The sequence below is a fragment of the Zingiber officinale genome, chromosome 11B, assembly GCF_018446385.1.
Source record: "Zingiber officinale cultivar Zhangliang chromosome 11B, Zo_v1.1, whole genome shotgun sequence".
In the NCBI taxonomy this organism is placed as follows: Eukaryota; Viridiplantae; Streptophyta; class Magnoliopsida; order Zingiberales; family Zingiberaceae; genus Zingiber; species Zingiber officinale.
The window spans coordinates 77,762,978-77,780,758 of NC_056007.1; the positions used below are offsets into that span (position 1 = coordinate 77,762,978).

Sequence of the window (17,781 nt, forward strand, 5' to 3'; positions counted from 1 at the left end):
CAAGGATGTGCAACTCCCTCATTTCGAGGTTTCTACTCACTAGAAGATGCTTTTGATTATGCTAGAACAGTCATTGAGCCCAATTTCTTTATCAGTACCCTACTAAAAACAGGGGCAAATCACCTATGGAAACAGATCAGCCAGTAAAAACCCAAGAAAGACCTGAAAAAACATATGCACAGGCTATTACAACTTCTTCAAATAATGCACAGCCTAAGGTTCATAGGCCCAATTATTTAACATTGGGGCAATTAAGAACTGTTGCAGCTGCTACCTCCAGACAAAGAAATTCGGAAGCAGTTCTGTTGGGCCTACCCACCACTATTCCAGATGAGATCTCCATATACATAAGGCGTCTTGCAGAGGACTCTACTTTCCAAACCTTTGCGGAACTATGTGAAGCCTTAAAAATATTACATCAAGAACAAGTCCCAAAGGGGATGACAATCATATATGAAGGAGAAAGCAGCCCCAAATTGAAATGCAACAAAAGAACCAAAGCCTGTGAAACTTCAGAAAAATATGGATGTCAATGTCACATCTCCTATATGCTTTCCGAAAGGTTCATATAAACATGGACACATATGAACCACCAACAATTAAAGGAAGAGTCATTACTCCATTCCTTTTAATGGACTATGATTTGCTCTACAAACTATGGGTATATGACCCTGACTCTCTCCAGGACTTTCCAAAGAAACTTGGACAAATCATAGCTATTGCCCTAGAAGAGGAAGAAACATTTGTTATCTGCACTTTTGAAAGTTCACCTCCAGAATGGGTAGGTCTAAAAATTGAGCCTGCTAGACACCTTATCAAAATAGATATTGATGACCTCAATGGTCAACAACTAGAATTTGATGATTATACTTCTGATTTTGACATCGATTGGGAAGCTTTCTCATCATTACCAGACCAATTGAAACATTGGAGAGCTTCCGTCCAAGGGGCTAAGTGATCATGGGATAAATTAAAAGACTCAAATGAGTATTTTCTAGTAGGAGAAACATATACAGAAAAGATCTACTGGCCAAGAGATATGGGCACCCGATTCTTTCCATTTTCTTTTACAACACAACATTCAACTCTACTACAGTATTATCAAAATAAGGCTGACCGATGGGCCACTAAAAGGCTGGCAAGTTCTGCTCTGACCTCCAGAGCTTACAGAGCCTCCTTAGCCAGAACACAACAATATGCAGCCCAAGAGTAACATGTAGATACTTCCACAATAAGTCAGGCGACCCAATCTAAACTTCCAACCCATCTCCAAGAAGCCCACTTTCAAGAAGCCCAGGGCACAAATTCTACTTTTTTTATTGGATTCTGTCGAGCATAATCTCACCAATATCCAAATAAAGTTAAACCACTATCTAAATAAGATTAAATGCATATTGTTATAATTTCTATTAAGAATGAGTTTCTAGGAAAATTTAATTATGAAAGATTAATTTATGACTTTGTAGGTAAAAAATTATATTTAGGGTATTTAAGATTTAAGATTTAAGAAAAAATTTATTTTAAAATTCAAGACACTGGATCAATTTTAGATGAGTCACGGACCGTTCCGCAATAATCAATCCGCAGCATGTTGGCTAGACGCTGATTATGTTTGTCCGGTTTTGTTTATCAATTAATTAATCTTATCGTAATATGTCAAGCGAGAGCATGAGAATAAGATCCGACCCGATAGACACAACGTTCGGCACACGGTCTTCTTTAGCGACTCCGCTCTATCGAATCCGAACCCGTTCAATTCGCCACTGATGCGCCGCCCATTTGTGCGACTACTCGCTTCGTCGTCGCACCAATCTCACGCCCACGCCGTAGCTCGCCCTCCCCGTCCTCCGATCTCTCTAGACCAACTGTTCCCGCAGCGTCCCGGTGTGCAGGATGATCTTTTCGCTCAGCGCAGGGGACCTCGCGGCAGTCTCGCTTTCCCGGCTTCCTCCGGGGCATCAATCCAGCCAGCTGCCGGCGAGCACGACTCCGCGTACCAACAGCTCGTCCGGCGCTATTTGGCCTCCTCCGACCTCGGCGACGCCAAAAGCCTCCACCTTGAGTGGATCAAGAGCGGCTTCACGTCCGACGTGTTCTTGTCCAACAACGTGGTCAATCTCTATGCTAAAGCCGGCGACTTGGCGACCGCTGCCGAGCTGTTCGACGAAATGCCGGAGAAGGACGCGGTTTCCTGGACTTGCTTGATTTCAGGATGCGCTCGACATGGATTGTGCGACGAGAGCTGCCATTTTTTCCGCTCGATGCTTCGGTCTGGGATTGAACCTTCGCAGCTCACGTTTACTAGTGTTCTTCGAGCGTGCGGTGTCTCTGGTCCTGACCGCTTGCTGCTAGGAACCCAAGTCCATGGTTTGATCTCTAAAACTTCGAGCTCTATAAGCACATTAGTCTGCAATGCGCTAATCTTGATGTATGGTAGTTGCCGTTTGGATTCTGCGTCGCATGCACGACGAGTGTTTGATTGGACATCAGAAAAGAGTTCGATCACATGGAACTCGATCATCTCAGTCTATTCGGAGAGAGGAGATGCTGAGTCCGCCTTTGAGCTGTTCTCTGAGATGCAAATGGGTAATTCAGGATGCTGTTTGAGACCCGATGAATTCACATATGGCAGTTTGATAACTGCAACTTATGGTTGCTTTTATGCTTGCTCTGTTCTTGAACAAATGCTTGCCTATATATCCAAGTCAGGCTTCTCAAGAGACCTATATGTTGGCAGTGCACTAGTTAGTGCATTTGCTCGATCAGGAATGCTTGATAGAGCTAAGGAAATATTTTGTCTATTGGATGAGAAAAATGCTGTTTCGATGAATGGGTTAATGGTTGGACTGATCAAGCGGAACCTTGGCGAAGCAGCAGTAGATGTGTATCGAGAAGCAAGAAGATCAGTTATAGTCAATGCTGATTCTTATGTGATATTGCTGAGTGCACTGTCTGCATTCTCAGCATCGGTGGAAGGATTAGGAATAGGAAGGGAGATTCATGGTTATGTCATCAGAAATCGATTAATAGAAAAACATGTCGCTATAGGGAATGGCTTGATTAATGTGTATGCGAAGTATGGTGATGTTGATAATGCAGCCAAGGTTTTCAGCCTGTTGAGAGTTAAAGATCAAGTCTCCTGGAATACCATGATCACTTGTCTTGATCAGAATGGGCTTTCAGAAGAGGCTCTAACAAACTTTCATCTGATGCTAAGAAATGGTGTTTTGCCTTCCAAATTTTCAGTTATTAGTACATTAAGTTCATGCGCTAGATTAAGACTTACAAATGCAGGTGTGCAGTGTCACTGTATTTTGACCAAAGTAGGGCTTGACATGGATGTTTCTGTGTCAAATTCTCTTCTGACAATGTATGGAGAATGTGGTAAAATGTCTGATTGTTGGAGAGTTTTCAGCTACATGATTAAGCATGATCTGATCTCATGGAACAGTATAATTGGGGCATTAGCAAGCAATGGAGCATTCCTTATGGATTCAGTGAGGATTTTCTTAGATATGATGCGAAGCGGTTGGTACCCCAACAATGTGACAATCATAAATGTCTTTGCTGCTGTCTCTGCACTATCAGATCTTGGGATGAGCAGGCAAGTTCATAATCTAGTACTGAAACATCGAATGTCAGAAGACATTGTGGTTGAGAATTCTCTCCTATCAAGCTATTCAAAGTCTGGGGATATGGATTCTTGTGAGCGACTCTTCTACAAAATGGCTGATAGGAGGAATGGTGTCTCATGGAATTCAATGATCTCAGGATATATCCAAAACGGGCTAATGCAGAAGACCATGGATCTAGTATATTCTATGATCCGCAGGGGGCCCAAGATGGACTCTTTTACTTTTGCCACTGTTCTAAGTGCTTGTGCTTCTTTAGCAGTACTAGATCATGGGATGGAAATACATGCTTTTGGAATAAGAACTTATTTGGAAATTGATGTAGTAGTAGGGAGTGCACTCGTTGATATGTACGCCAAGTGCGGAAGAGTTGATTACGCTTCACGGGTTTTTGAATCCATGAATTTGAGAAATGAATTTTCATGGAACTCTATGATTTCTGGTTATGCTAGGCATGGGAATGGAGATGAGGCTCTGAAGCTCTTTAACAAAATGCAAAGTTCAGGTCAGTGTCCAGATCTTGTTACCTACGTCGGTGTTTTGTCTGCATGCAGTCATGCAGGATTGGTGGAAGAAGGTTTGGAGCATTTTGAATCAATGAAGAATCATGGTTTGGTTCCTCAAATTGAGCACTATTCATGTGTCATAGATCTCTTAGGCCGAACAGGCAAGTTAGATGAAATGGAGGACTTCATTATTAGAATGCCTCTGCGGCCAAATGATATGATATGGAGGACTGTGTTAGTTGCTTGTCACAGGTCAAAAGATGGTGCTAAGAGAGAGATAGCGAAACAAGCATCCAAAATGCTTTTGGAAGTGGAACCTGAAAATCCAGTTAATTATGTCCTCATTTCTAACATGTTTTCTTCAAAAGCAAGGTGGGAAGATGCAGCGAGAATTCGAAAAGTTATGCAGGCGCTACCAGTCAAGAAAGAAGCAGGGTGTAGTTGGGTCACATTACAGGATGGACTTCATGTTTTCGTTTCAGGAGATAAATCACATCCAAACACTGAAAAGATTTATGCCAAGCTACATTTTCTAATTCAGAAGATAAGAGAAATAGGTTATGTTCCTCAAGTAGATTTCTCATTGTATGATATAGAGTTGGAGACCAAAGAGGAGCTATTAAGTTATCACAGCGAGAAGCTTGCAGTTGCATTTGTCCTCTCTCACTCTTCGACAATCCCAATACGGATCATGAAGAACCTTAGAGTTTGTGGTGATTGTCACTCAGCTTTTTGCTACATTTCTAAGATTGTTGGGAGAAGAATAACTTTACGTGACTCTATCAGGTTCCATCATTTTGAGGACGGTAGATGTTCGTGTGGTGATTTTTGGTAGCGACAAACTACGGTTTGCTATATAACAAATCTGAATTTGCAGGGTTTTGCTGCAAAATTTCTTTTGCTCACTAGACTAGTGTTGCAATGTAGGGGCTTCTTAGAGATTCTCCTTTTGCTAGAACAATATTGCATCATTTGACTTCTCTTTAGGATTTTGGTGGAAAATCAGGGGAGTAAATAATTGCCACAGAGATGAGTATAATCACACTGAATCCAGGATACATTTACTAGCTTTTGCTGAGGAAGTCTCGGAGAATTGAATTCTAATGAAGAAAAGGCAGATCAAGCTGAGAAGCTACAAACCAAGAAGGCAAAAGGTACCTTTTAGCATATTAATTTTGTATAACCTACATGCATTTTATTTAGTCAACACATTCAATTTGTACTTCCTCATATTCCATATATAAAAATAAGTCAGTCATATAATGCAAAAGACATGAGGGCAATATTAATCAACAGTCTTAGTACTTGTGCATATAAAAATATACGTTTATCATTGGCATAATAAATGTTAAGTCGATTTTATTTTTTGATAATAGGTAAAGGTAGATGTTTATCATTGGCAGAATAATTGTTAAGTCTTTTTTTTTTTATAATAGGTAGACGATCTTCCCTCTCGTTTGCCTACCGATATATCCAAAGCAACCTTCAGTATATTTGTCCTTAGTGGGATTTGAACTATCCTCTTAGTTGTTCCTCTATGCTTTACTATTGATGTTAAGCTAATTTCAGAGCCTGAACTGGTTCAATTTAACTAAATATAGACTTCTTTTGTTACTAACAGTTGTAGCTGCTTGTCATATGCAGTCAATGGTATGCCGTTCCTTAGAGCATATGCTTATGCGAGGCTTTTTAAAACCATGTGTGTTTATGTAGCAGCTAATAAATTGTCACCATATTGTCTTACACCAAGTAAACAATGTTTTACTGCAAGATTAGTGATGGAGAGTTGGTCCATTTTTTTAGCTTTGGCATGATCTGCATTATTTTGGATCATACAGAAAAAAACGAAGAAAAGAGTCAAAGTAGAAGCAATACTGGATGAATTGCCCAATTCAAAGTAGGACAGAGAAATGATTAGGAGTGAAAGTTTGATAGGATTCACAATACTAATAAGCTTTTGAATAGGTTCGAGCTCTGTCACTTTTTTGCTGTATTCTTTTATTAAGAAAAAGGATAGTTATTCAGTGGTCAGTATGATAAGTGTACAGTATGATTTCTTGTTCATTGTCCCTGGTGATGAATTTTCTGGCAGCGGTTGCGATGCAAAAATTCCAAGATTAATTCTATAAATGATATAGAAAAATAATGATTTAATCAAGCATGGAGGGAGGTATAAGATTCGTGAAATAGTTGGAGAAAAACACAATCATAATTTGATAAGGAAGTTGATGAATTCATAAACAAACACCTTATGAACAATAGAAGGCAACATTGTAAACAGCTCCAGTTTAGATACCAAGCTCAATTTAAGTTTTTCACAAAGGTAAGCACTTAGATACTCATGTCCGATGAGCCTCAAATTGAAAAGTTGGGAAGCTTATATTTGATTCACTACAAAAGTCTAGAGAATGCAACTTCACAAGAAATATTCTGAAAATTGGATGAAAAATATGGAAGAAAAATTGATTTGAAGCGTGATCTTCCTTTTTTACCTGAACAAAGAGTAGATACTGGTTATCACATTGCCTCTAAAAGGTTACCAGAAATCACAAAGCCATTTGAAGATTCTTAGGTGATGCTCATTCAACTTCTGATCCTTTGCCTTGGGAAGCAACATAGTCGCGGATGACCTCCATGGCAAGTTGGTGAGCAGATTTGTTCTGCCGCTTCGCAAGCTCTGCCACGGCCTCAAATGTCTGCCGGTCTGCAAAGATTTTTAGGTTGAACCTTGATACTGGTTCCACGGGGCCTTCCCACTTCTCTACCAGCTCTTTCAATTTCACAAAACCCTAATTCAAAGGGAGAAGACACTGATGTGAGTAGCAATGTTTGTAAAAAGACTTCTGTTCCTCAGTGATAGATCATCAATTGGACTTACTATCCGAGTTGTAAAGTTGCCGAATGATTCACCACGTTGCCGTTTTGTTTTCCAGTGGTAAAACAGCGGTTCAAGTATCTTCTCTAAGTCATGAACCTTTACCTTATCCATAAACCTTTTTGCAAGGGTAGTCTGGTTGGCAGCCCCCCCTAGCCAGATCTATTTGAACAAGCAGAAAACATTAGGAAGTTGGCAGTTAAGCAGATATTAACTTATCTTAACAAGTCCTCCAAATGTATGACAGATTCGTTCTTAAAATCTTAATTCAGTGGTGAAGGGTTTGCTAAGTTACTGACAACTAGAATTTAGACAGTGATGGTCTTTGTATTTACACGTGCAATGAATTACTAGACAAAGACAGGAATGATAACAAAACCACGAGTAGCAACAAACCAATAAACATGTTTTTAAGGAATCAAAATGCCATTGTATTATATATATTAAGCAGATTCCAACCTGCAATGAGGATTAGTTTTTAATCCATTATCTAATGCATAGAGTTTGATTCCTCCTTTATCAATGACGCATTTTCAATCACCTGGTAGCTGTTGGGGCCATCACCAACAAGGCCAAGTTCAGCCATGTAGGGTCTGGCACAGCCATTGGGACAGCCAGTCACTCTTATCACTATGGACTCATTGTATTTGATGCCTACCTGCAAGAAAGTTCCAAAATCAGTCATTTAGATGGTTTTGTGTATAGCGGTTTGGAAATTACTACAAACTACTAAAATAATTGTGATCACCTTATCAAAAACAGCTCGAACCCTTTTGAGAATTTCTGGAATCCCTCTCTCAGCTTCTGTTATTGCGAGTGGGCAAAGTGGTAGAGCAGGACAAGCCATGGCAGTTATATTAAGAGGATCAACGTATCTGGGTAGCTGTAAGTTTGACAACGATGAGCAATAGCAATGCAGAATTTAAAACTGAGTCTCAACCAACTCAGAAAGCAGAGATAAATAGATTTTGGCATCAATTTAAAAATCAAATGCCCATGTTTCTCACAGATATAATTCTGAAGCTGCAGAAAAGAAGCAATCGGTTATTTTGGTCAGGCCAGATACCAAATTACTGAAGTCCTATTTATAGAAGACTGCAATAGTTACGGCCTCAAGAAGAGGCAAGCTAGCTATACCAGTAGACCTGCTTGAGCAAGAGCTGTGGTGATGGGGCGTCTCCAGGATCGTCGGATATCACACAAGATCAAATTCTGGTTCGGTGTAATTCGGACATTCAGATTATAGTTCTCAATGATTTCTCTTAAAGTTTTCTTCATTTTCCCGGCTATACGTCCACTATCAATATGCAGTCCACAAAACATTGCACCATCACCCTGCCATAAAATGTATTAACATAAACAAGATAGATGGAGAAGCATGGGCATATAGTTGAAAAGAGGATACATATCATTGAACATTTCAAAAGTAAGAACCATGAAGAATCCAAAAGTATTAACACAGATCAAATAAAATAACTGGAATGAACCTGTTCGTGCCATCCAAGGTGACTCTTGAATTCCCACTCAGGTAATTCTCTGAATGCTTCGAACTTCTTACCATAGTACTGTTCCACAACACTGCGAAACTTCTCAATTCCCCAAGCACTGATCAAATATTTCATTCTACTATACTTCCTATCATCCCTCCTCCCATTTTCTCTTTGAGTAACAACGATAGCTTTTATAGCATTTAAGATATCTTCTTTTGGGACATAGCCTAGTGGCTCCCCCAAACGAGGAAATGTTGTCTCAACACGATGAGTTCTACCCATACCTCCTCCTACCTACAAATGCAAATTCTTAAACAGGACAAAATGGGTGATAAAAAATTTATGATTCAAGGATGGAAGCACAAAAGGTTCTTACATAGATGTTAAAGCCTTGAGGTTCTCCATCATCAGCAGAAACTAGTACAACACCAATCTCATTAGTGAGGATATCCACTGAATTGTCTGTTGGTACAGTCACAGCAATCTTAAACTTTCGAGGCAAGAATTGGGTGCCATAAATGGGCTCGGGTGAGTCAACGAAATTGGTCCCGTGAGAATTATCTTTACGAACTTTCACTACTTCAGGAGGCTCCGCTGACAAAAATTTTTCTCCATTTACCCACAAATCATAATATGCTCCAGATTGAGGCGTCAATAGCGCAGCAATATTTTCTGCCGTCTCCTGTGCAAATACATACTCTTTTTTGGCATATGGCGCTGCAGGGGCTAATACATTTCTGTTCAGATCACCACATGCACCAAGAGTTGATCCCATGTTCTTGATTATAGTAGCCATCACAGTCTGTAGGTTTTTCTTCAGGATGCCATGCAACTGAAACGTCTGCCTAGTGGTTAAGCGGAGAGTGCCAATACCAAACTCATCAGCTAGGTCATCCATAACCAAGTAGAGCTTGTTAGTGACTTTCCCACAAGGATTCTTAGTACGGAGCATAAACTGGTAAGACTTTGCACCACGTTCATCTCTATTTGTTTGTTGATAACTCCCATGAAACTTGATCAGCTGAGTAGCAGCTTCATTTATATTTGGAGCTTCTGAGAGCAATTCCTCATTTAAAGGAAACCTAAGGAAGTTGCTTTGCTCCTTAAACAATTCAACCTTGCTCCGCTTAACTTCAGTACTGTCTGGCTTTGTAGGCTAGAAAATAAAATATCAAGAGAATAAACAGGATTAGCCCAACAAAAGGAAACAATGTGCTCTCAAATGTCAGTTAACAGACATGTTTTGGAAGACAACCATCCAGTATGCATATGTACTCATTGGTGTTGAGAAGAATGCATATATGCTCACGAATCAAAGAAAAAGGAGGAATAGCTTTCTTTATTAGAAAGTAGAATTAAAAGTGCTCATTCTACAATACCTAAAAAATCAATTCTCCTTATCATGTCTGCAGGTTATATTTTACATTTTGCATCCATACTTCTACACGACGATATAATGCAGGTCAACCATTTCTTATCAGGATGGTTTTCACCTTCTCCCACGTGCTCTTGAGCTAAATTAATTAGCTGTATTTCCAGAAAAGATTACAAAGTCAACATGACTAATTTAGTAATTTAAATCAGAGTATTAACACTCAAGGTCACTTTCCTAAATTATAGATTGATTACTAAAGTAATAATGTCAAAACTCACAAGAGGAATTTGAACTCAGCAAGTTCTTATCAACACCAATTACTTAACCAACAAAACATCATTTCTTAAAAGCATAAAAGCTGTCAGATTCAATGGCAGATGGTGTGTTTGGCTTGGCAATCCTCTAGTCCGACAAATCTGGCCACAGTGAGTAATGGCCCTGAAATCAAATTCCTGTAAATGTGGAGCAAGCGTATTTATTATCGCCTAACTGCACCTAATTGTTGCAGATACTCTACATTAAGTCTTCCGATGATGTCAAACTCAAAGATTGTTCCAGGGAGTTGGAATGCAAACCATCCCTAGAGGTATCATGGCAATTCCATATGCAACTAACACACAACTTATATGCAGTGACAAAGATTCACAAATTCGGAAACTAAAGAAACCTCTAATGAACGATAACTTGCATGCGTGCTTGGTTGCCCATGAGCAAAGGCCCACAAAATTCTAGGCATCCTCTCCACTAGCAACAAGCCGAATGAAGACGGGCTAAATAACTGATTTATGACTGAATTGTGCCATGGAAGACTCAGCTTCTTCTCCTTATCATTTGGGAGACGTAGGTGAATGAATACTGGAAACAATTTCTTTCACATTTGTGACAATTTGTAACATTGTAGAGAAGACTGCATTTGGAACATCAGCTTCAATAGGCACATTGACTCCACAAACAATCAAAGATAACAACTCCTTCATTTAGACCATCAACAATTTGGGATTGATTATTCAAAGTCAGAAGCACTTATTTGTACATTCCTAATTACGAAAGCAGAGTCAATTGGTACAAGCAATAGAGTTTTTCCTAGCACCACTATGAACTAGTAAGCTTACCAGCTGAGTCATCCCCAGGTAGAAACTCCGCACAAGGGAGTTCTTTCCCCAGAATGTGGTTTCTTAACCCAAATTTTACCTCGTGTGAGTTCCATCGCAACTAGCAAGGCGATATAAAAGGCGTCCTAAACATTAAATCTGTACATCTGGGCCGATTTCCTTTCCCATCCCGATCCGAAAAATAAAATTATCTAACAACGAGATATCAAATTCTAAGTAACAACAAACCGATCTCACCGTGGAGACCGCGCTGATGAAGGAGGAAGACCTCGCCGAGCGTCCGATCAGAAAAGTCCCGACTGCTCTTCCGAAAGGAACCAATCCGGAAGATCGAAGCCCTTGGAATCCCGGGATGCGGATTTTCAGGTCGACCACAGTTCCGATCGCCTCCGGCGTCGAGGCCGCCATGGTTGAAGATGGAGGGCTAGAATCGAGTCTTGAAACTGCCGAGGATAGGAGGAAGCGAGTCCAGCAGGTGGGCGAGGCAGCGTGCTCGGCTCGCTGGTATTTGCCGCCGCGAAAACGCCGAAGCAAAAGTGTGTGAGCAACGGAAGGCCACACGACGGTGGGTGATTAATCTAGCAATTAATTTTAAATACCAACAAGAATCTGATATTATTACTCTCTGTTATTGTTAAGCAGTAGCTGGCCATGGTATCTGTTGATATGTACGTGTAGAACACCTCCTTTGAGTGATAATATCAATCAGAAATATTTTCGACGATTTACCGTATCTAAACTTTTAAATTTAATAAAAGTCACGTACTACTTTATTATTTATCATCTTTATATAGTATTTTTTTCATTCTATCCTCCCGATTATTTTTTTTTATTTTCTTTGTCATTTTTCTCTCTCTTTTCTTTCCTCTTATACAAGAGCGGATCCAAGATTTGAATATTGGGGGACCAAAACTTGTGCCGCTACATTCATTGTCGATTATGCAGGACAATTTAGAATTCATTACATATTTAGAAAAACCCGTGACCTAAGTTTTCTATTGGTAGTTTGATATCAATATCTCGAAGTAATATTGTGACATTGAAATAAGTTGTCGGCCCTTATTTCACATCGGAGCTACATGCGAATTTGTATGGTCTAAAGACCAGTTATATGATAACGTTAGGGTAAAATTCAATTTGCCATCCTTTTGATCATTCACATCTATTCAGCATCTATTACTTTGCATTTCATTATTGCTATTCATAATATTGGTTTATTAATTGATTAGGTACTCTAATTATTACATCAAGCTGAAGCGTCTGAGTATTCGAATTGCTTTCCTCTCACATTCGTGACATTCTTCACATGCAGGTACTCCTTATCTATGACTCTATTTGCCATCAAACAAAAATATATATAGCTTTCACCTGCTCAACTTCACCTGTAGAGCCCAGTAAATTCTTCACTGTTGACCAACATAGCTAAATGTTTTTCAGGGGGTCTATTTGTTGATTTCAAAATGCCTCTATTTGGCATCCTATTATCAATATATACACTATTTCCATTCCCCGAATTTTGTAATAGCAGATCTAGAGTCCGTCAATGTTTTTCTTTGGCTTAGTTTATCCTTTGTTGAATGTTCATTGTATCTTATTCTTTGGAACACTCCAGTCTAGTAGATATGGAGTCTGTCAAGTCTGCAACTGAAGAGTAGAGACCTCCTCCACACTGTCAGCACCATACTTTTATCTTTCTCGTCGTTAGCGACCTCAACGCCACTGGCTACGCAATATGCTTCAGTGTTGGGATAAACCTTCACCATGATCCACCAACTTCTGGTTTCTCTGGACGACAATTTCGAAGAGAGATCTCTGCTTGAGTCTTTTCAAATTTTGCTCATGAGAAGAGAGCTAAAAGCAGGGCTGATCTAGGATTTACACATGGACTGGGGGGGGGGGGGGGGGGGGGCCAGGGCCCCCCAAGTCCCTATGTAAATCCGCCTCTGCTCCTATACATGCAACATTTTTCTCTTTCTCTCATCTCTTTCCCTCATCTTTTTTCCTCTCTTTTATATGTTGGTTCTTCTAAAAATATTTTAACACATCTGAGAAGTTGAAATAAATAATGGATAGCATATTTAAATTCCTTGTAATCCCAGAAATCCATAGGAACTGAAATGAATGCAATCGAAGCTCTCTAGATACATCAATGAACTTTGGTCGAAACTCACTAATAGACTTAGAGAACTCTAATTGCATGCATTTCAGTTCCTGTGAATTTCTGGGGTTGCAAGGAGTTTAAATTTGTTATCCATTGTTTAATTTGACTTCTCAAAGGTTTTAAAATGTAATAAGAAAGAATCGTCAAAATTCTCAAAGGTCATATGCTATCATAAAATCTAATATATTTTTTCCTTCTTCATTTCTCGTTCCAAACTCATACCTCCATGTAGCCTCTTATATTTCTCATTTTTTATTCCGACATGACTATTTAGATCACCTCCTATTAAAATCATTTCATTTAACGGAATATTTTGTATTACTTTATGTAAGTCATCTCAAAACCTTGATTTGTTAGCTTCATCTAATCCTACTTGCAGTGTGTATATGTTAATTATGGTCATAGTTTCTTTCGTCACTATTATTTTAAGTGTTATAATTCTATCCCTTTTTTTTTAACTATTTCTACAGTTTCATCTTTTAACAAACTGTCTACAATAATATTCACTCAATTTCTTACTTTACTCTTTCCTGTATATCATAACTTAAAATCTGAGTTCTTTATCATATTTGCCTTCTCGTATACTCATTTTATCTCTTGTATACACAAAATACTAATTCTTTTCCTAATCATTGTATCTACTACCTCTATTGATTTACCAGTGAGGGTTCCTATATTTCATGTTCTAAATATTAGATTATTAGTTTTCCTATCATATTTATTTTTATTCAACTTATAGTATGAGAACTCTTACCTATTTAACACTACACCCAAGTTCTTATGAAGATGTAGTGGTCCTTGCCAATACTTTACAATCGGACTCTACAACGCAAACTCTTGTATATTTAGCACTACATTCGAGTTTTGAAGATTTAGCGGTCCTTACCGAGACGTTACAATCAGATCCTGCAACACGTTCTTTCCAGAGAATAACCTAGCATTAACATAATAGTTTAGTAAACCTATTCATTAAATATTTACTATAATTTTAACACTGATGACAATCTAATGTAATCCTTTTCTTTTATATGAGCTTTGGACCAATCATGATTGGTTCATCATCAAGAGCGAAGTTAAAAAATAAAATATTAAATAGAAAATTAAAATTATTTTAAAATAAAAGTGTTTTGATAATTAATAGTCAATCAATGATTATTGAAATGTGTATTCATTCTGCAATGGCATGCATATTTATTTATTTTCAAGGATTTATCAAAGAATACAATACATGTAGATTTGAAAAATTTTTAAATCACTCAACATACTTTAAAAATGCTCAAGGCGCATTGATTTAGATGACCTTCCCATTTTACCCCTTTTATGAACACTAATTTTCACAAGTTGGCTTCTAATGCATCCAAATCACATTTGAAACATTTAAATTTTAAAATAATTTTGATAATTCATATGCATGTAATATCAGCATCTCTCTATGCTTGTGGAAAGTAAATCTTTCTTCTTTTCGCTTGCCTATTGATTTAAACAACTCAATTTTTAAAAATTTAAGTACTAAAATCATAACCAAGATTTGACATTAAATCTACCTTCTCCAAACTATACTCTTTTATGTTATTACAAATTTGAAAAAAATACAAATAATCTAAGTCCATCAATAGATTTCGATCAAAATCCATTAATCGACCTAAAAAACTTTGATTGCACCAAATTCCAAGTCTGGTGAGTTTCTAAAGTGCCAAGAAGTCCAAATGTGCCCTCATTTACTACTTTTGGGCTTCCCTAGGAGTGCCAAGGAGAAAATAATTCTTCAACTAGAACATTTGGCTTTCTAAGGTCGTAAAGAGTCTAAAGGTGTCCTCCATTACTTATTTTAGGCTCTCTAAGAGGTATTCCAATATTATGCTAACTTTTAGTTAGAACGTTTAAGCTTAATCTGTTAAAGACCAATATCAAGACTACGTTGGATCTGATTTGAGAGCAAACCAAGAGCAAGTGCCTAGTCTTCCCACACCAAACCCAACATGGTCCTGGTCTACTCTAAAAAAAATGTGGAACTGCTACATCAACAACCCCCCTAGAGTCGGTCCCACGAATATGGAGGAAGGTAGATTTAGGTACATAGGTGGAAGGCGTATAGCGAGGACTACCACAGGCTATGACACCCTAGGGATTGACCCCTGCCCAATTCGGACATACTACTATTGGTGCAATATCCCTAGTTCAAGATTAACCTGGTTGACTCAAGCTTGAGTTTCGATGTTTAAGTTTCGATGTTTGACAATACATAGATATTACAGATGCAATCATTCGTTTGGGGAGATTGTTGATACAATTCCCCTCTAGTCAATGTTGACCAGTTAGATGTGAAAAAGAGTCAAGTAGGTCAAAGCGTTGACCGGATACTTGATTGAGAAAGTCCTAACTGGAGGTTAGACAGTTAAAAGTCCTGGTGAGTGAAACCAGACAGTTGGGAAATCCTAGTGAGTGAAGTCAGGTGAAACCCCTAGTGAGTGAAGCCAGGTGAAAACTCTAGTGAATGAAGCTAGGTGAAAGTCCTAGTGAGTGAAGTTAGGTAGATGGGAAGTCTTAGTGAGTGAAGCTATGCAGATGAAAAACCTGGTAAGTGAAGTCAGGAACGTGGAAATCTAGGTGGGTTAAGGTTGACCGGACACCTAGTATTGAGAAGTCCAAGTAGGTCAAACGATTGACCGAATACTTGGCAAAAAGAAATCCAGATGGGTCAAGGGTGATTAGACATCTGGTGGAAGGAAGTCCAAGTGGGCCATAGAGAACCGGACACTTGACACAAGACGATAAATCTAAGTGGGTCAAGGAGGATCACACTTGGTGATCAGAAGTCCAACGAGAAGTTAGCAAAGAGAAAGTCCAGATGGGTCAAAAGTTGACCGAACACTTAGCGATCGTAAGTCCAACAGGGAGTTGACATGGAACTAGGAAGCTCGGACATAATAAACTTCTGAAAGTCATAACTTTTGACTCGGATATCGGAATGAGATGATCTCGGATGTGAAATGAAGCTCGTTTCAAGCTCTACACATTTTTATACTTTCCAATCAATTGGCTAATCGATTGGGGGGTCAATCGATCAGCCAATCGATTGGTTGATGCGATTTAGTTAATCGATTGAAAGCTGCCAATCCATTAGTTGATCCATTGGGCTCAGTTTTTCTCGCAAGAACGCGAAGCAGACGGAATCGATTGATCAATCGATTAAGGATTTTCTGCAAAGAGTACAGAGGTGCTCTGAATCGATCGGTCCATTGATTCAAGCCTCCCCAATCGATTGGCCAATCGATTGGGATTCGATCGTTGCTCAGGATGCAGGTGATGGACGACTGCGATGGCTGGGATGTGACGTGGTAATCGATTGGGACGAAGTTCAATCGATTGGGAGCACAGTATATAGTCGTTCCGAGCGATTTCCTCAGCAGCTTTTCACCCGATTCTTCTCCAACGACTTTACGCGATTTCTCCACCAGTTCTTGAATGCTCTTGGGGAAAAGTACTGGTGCACTTCCAAGGTTCAAGAGGCAACAACAAGCAACAAGTAAGCAAGAAGAAATTGTGTTCATTTGTATTCTTATGTTTTTCTTCTTGCGTGTGTTGTATTTTATTGTGTGAGTTTGTACGAGGCTTCTCCGCCTCTGGCTGCGATCGAGAAGGAGTGTTTTTTTATTAATGGAGAGCGTGTCGTGTGTGGATCCTTGGATTAGTCGCATCTTCTTGAGGTGGATACCAAGTAAATCCTAAGTGTTAGTATTGCTTGAGTATTTTCTGCTGCATATCATCATCAAAGAAGCAAGCAACGAGCGCGCGACGAGCTATTCACCCCCCCTCTAGCACCAAACGACCCTAATAAGTGGTATCAGAGCGACATCGCTCTTTACCGGAATCATCGCTGGAAGGGGCAAAAAGGCTAGAGGGTGAAGAAGTTGGAGCAAAATTCATCAAATCAAAAAATTCATCAAGAGCTCAGCCTCAAGATGGAATTCCGAGATGGACTCGGATTCGACACAAGGGTGCCTCCACCATTCATATCAACAAGCTTTGATTCTTGGAAATCAAGAATCAAAAATTTCATTATGATGGAGATAGAGCAATGATTTGCTCTAATGGAAGGCTTCGAAGCTCCAAAGAATTCAAAAAGCAAGATTTTCAAGAAGAGCAAATGGAGTCAAGAGCAAATCCAAAGGTGCAAGGCGAATGACAAGGTAACCAAATTATTGGTTAGTTTATTGTCAAGCACAATTCTATGCAAAATTGAAGAATTTGAAGATGCAAAAGAATTGTGGAGCAAATTGGCTAAGCTTCATGGAGAATCCTCCACTACACCAAACCAAGAGAAATCCAAAGAGGACAACTCATTGGAGCAAGACCAAAAGGAGGAGGACACCGAGGTTGAGAGATGCTCAACATCAGAAGAAGAAGAAACTTCATCCTCAACGGAGCGCAATAAGAAGGGCAAAGAGGGAGCATACTCTTTATTCCATGTAGAGGATGAAGATGAAGAGACCTCCACCTTGAGGATTTAGGGGGAGTGACCTTCGTTGACACCGGATCAAGAAGAAGGAGAAGCTTCTACTTTCATGTAAAGAGAATAAGATAATGGGGCAACCTCCATAACACAAATAAAATCAAATGAAGAATTAAG

At 39.1% G+C, this 17,781-nt stretch overlaps 2 protein-coding genes across 2 annotated transcripts; one reads left to right on the forward strand and one right to left on the reverse strand.

Annotated features, from left to right (window-relative positions):
- The first annotated feature begins 1,750 nt into the window (after positions 1 to 1,750).
- On the forward strand, positions 1,751 to 5,292 carry LOC122034994 (putative pentatricopeptide repeat-containing protein At5g09950). The gene has a single exon (XM_042594355.1). It carries the CDS (start codon positions 1,767 to 1,769, stop codon positions 4,971 to 4,973), a length of 3,207 nt encoding a protein of 1,068 aa, XP_042450289.1. The 5' UTR covers positions 1,751 to 1,766; the 3' UTR covers positions 4,974 to 5,292.
- Positions 5,293 to 6,498: 1,206 nt separating this feature from the next.
- On the reverse strand, positions 6,499 to 11,568 carry LOC122034475 (sulfite reductase [ferredoxin], chloroplastic-like). Its single transcript, XM_042593740.1, has 8 exons — positions 11,228 to 11,568; positions 8,880 to 9,659; positions 8,501 to 8,797; positions 8,151 to 8,348; positions 7,762 to 7,896; positions 7,555 to 7,671; positions 7,017 to 7,175; positions 6,499 to 6,927 (listed from the first exon to the last, which is right to left on the reverse strand). Exons 1-8 carry the CDS (start codon positions 11,396 to 11,398, stop codon positions 6,718 to 6,720), a joined length of 2,067 nt encoding a protein of 688 aa, XP_042449674.1. The 5' UTR covers positions 11,399 to 11,568; the 3' UTR covers positions 6,499 to 6,717.
- Positions 11,569 to 17,781: the final 6,213 nt, after the last annotated feature.

Coding starts and splice junctions, on each gene's coding strand:
- LOC122034475 (XM_042593740.1), bottom strand. CDS start 11,398: ATGGCGGCCTCGACGCCGGAGGCGATCGGAACTGTGGTCGACCTGAAA. Junction 7,897..8,150: donor TTGCTCAAGCAGGTCTACTG/GTATAGCTAGCT, acceptor TCAAACTTACAG/CTACCCAGATACGTTGATCC. Junction 7,672..7,761: donor TTCGAGCTGTTTTTGATAAG/GTGATCACAATT, acceptor ACTTTCTTGCAG/GTAGGCATCAAATACAATGA.
- LOC122034994 (XM_042594355.1), top strand. CDS start 1,767: ATGCGCCGCCCATTTGTGCGACTACTCGCTTCGTCGTCGCACCAATCT.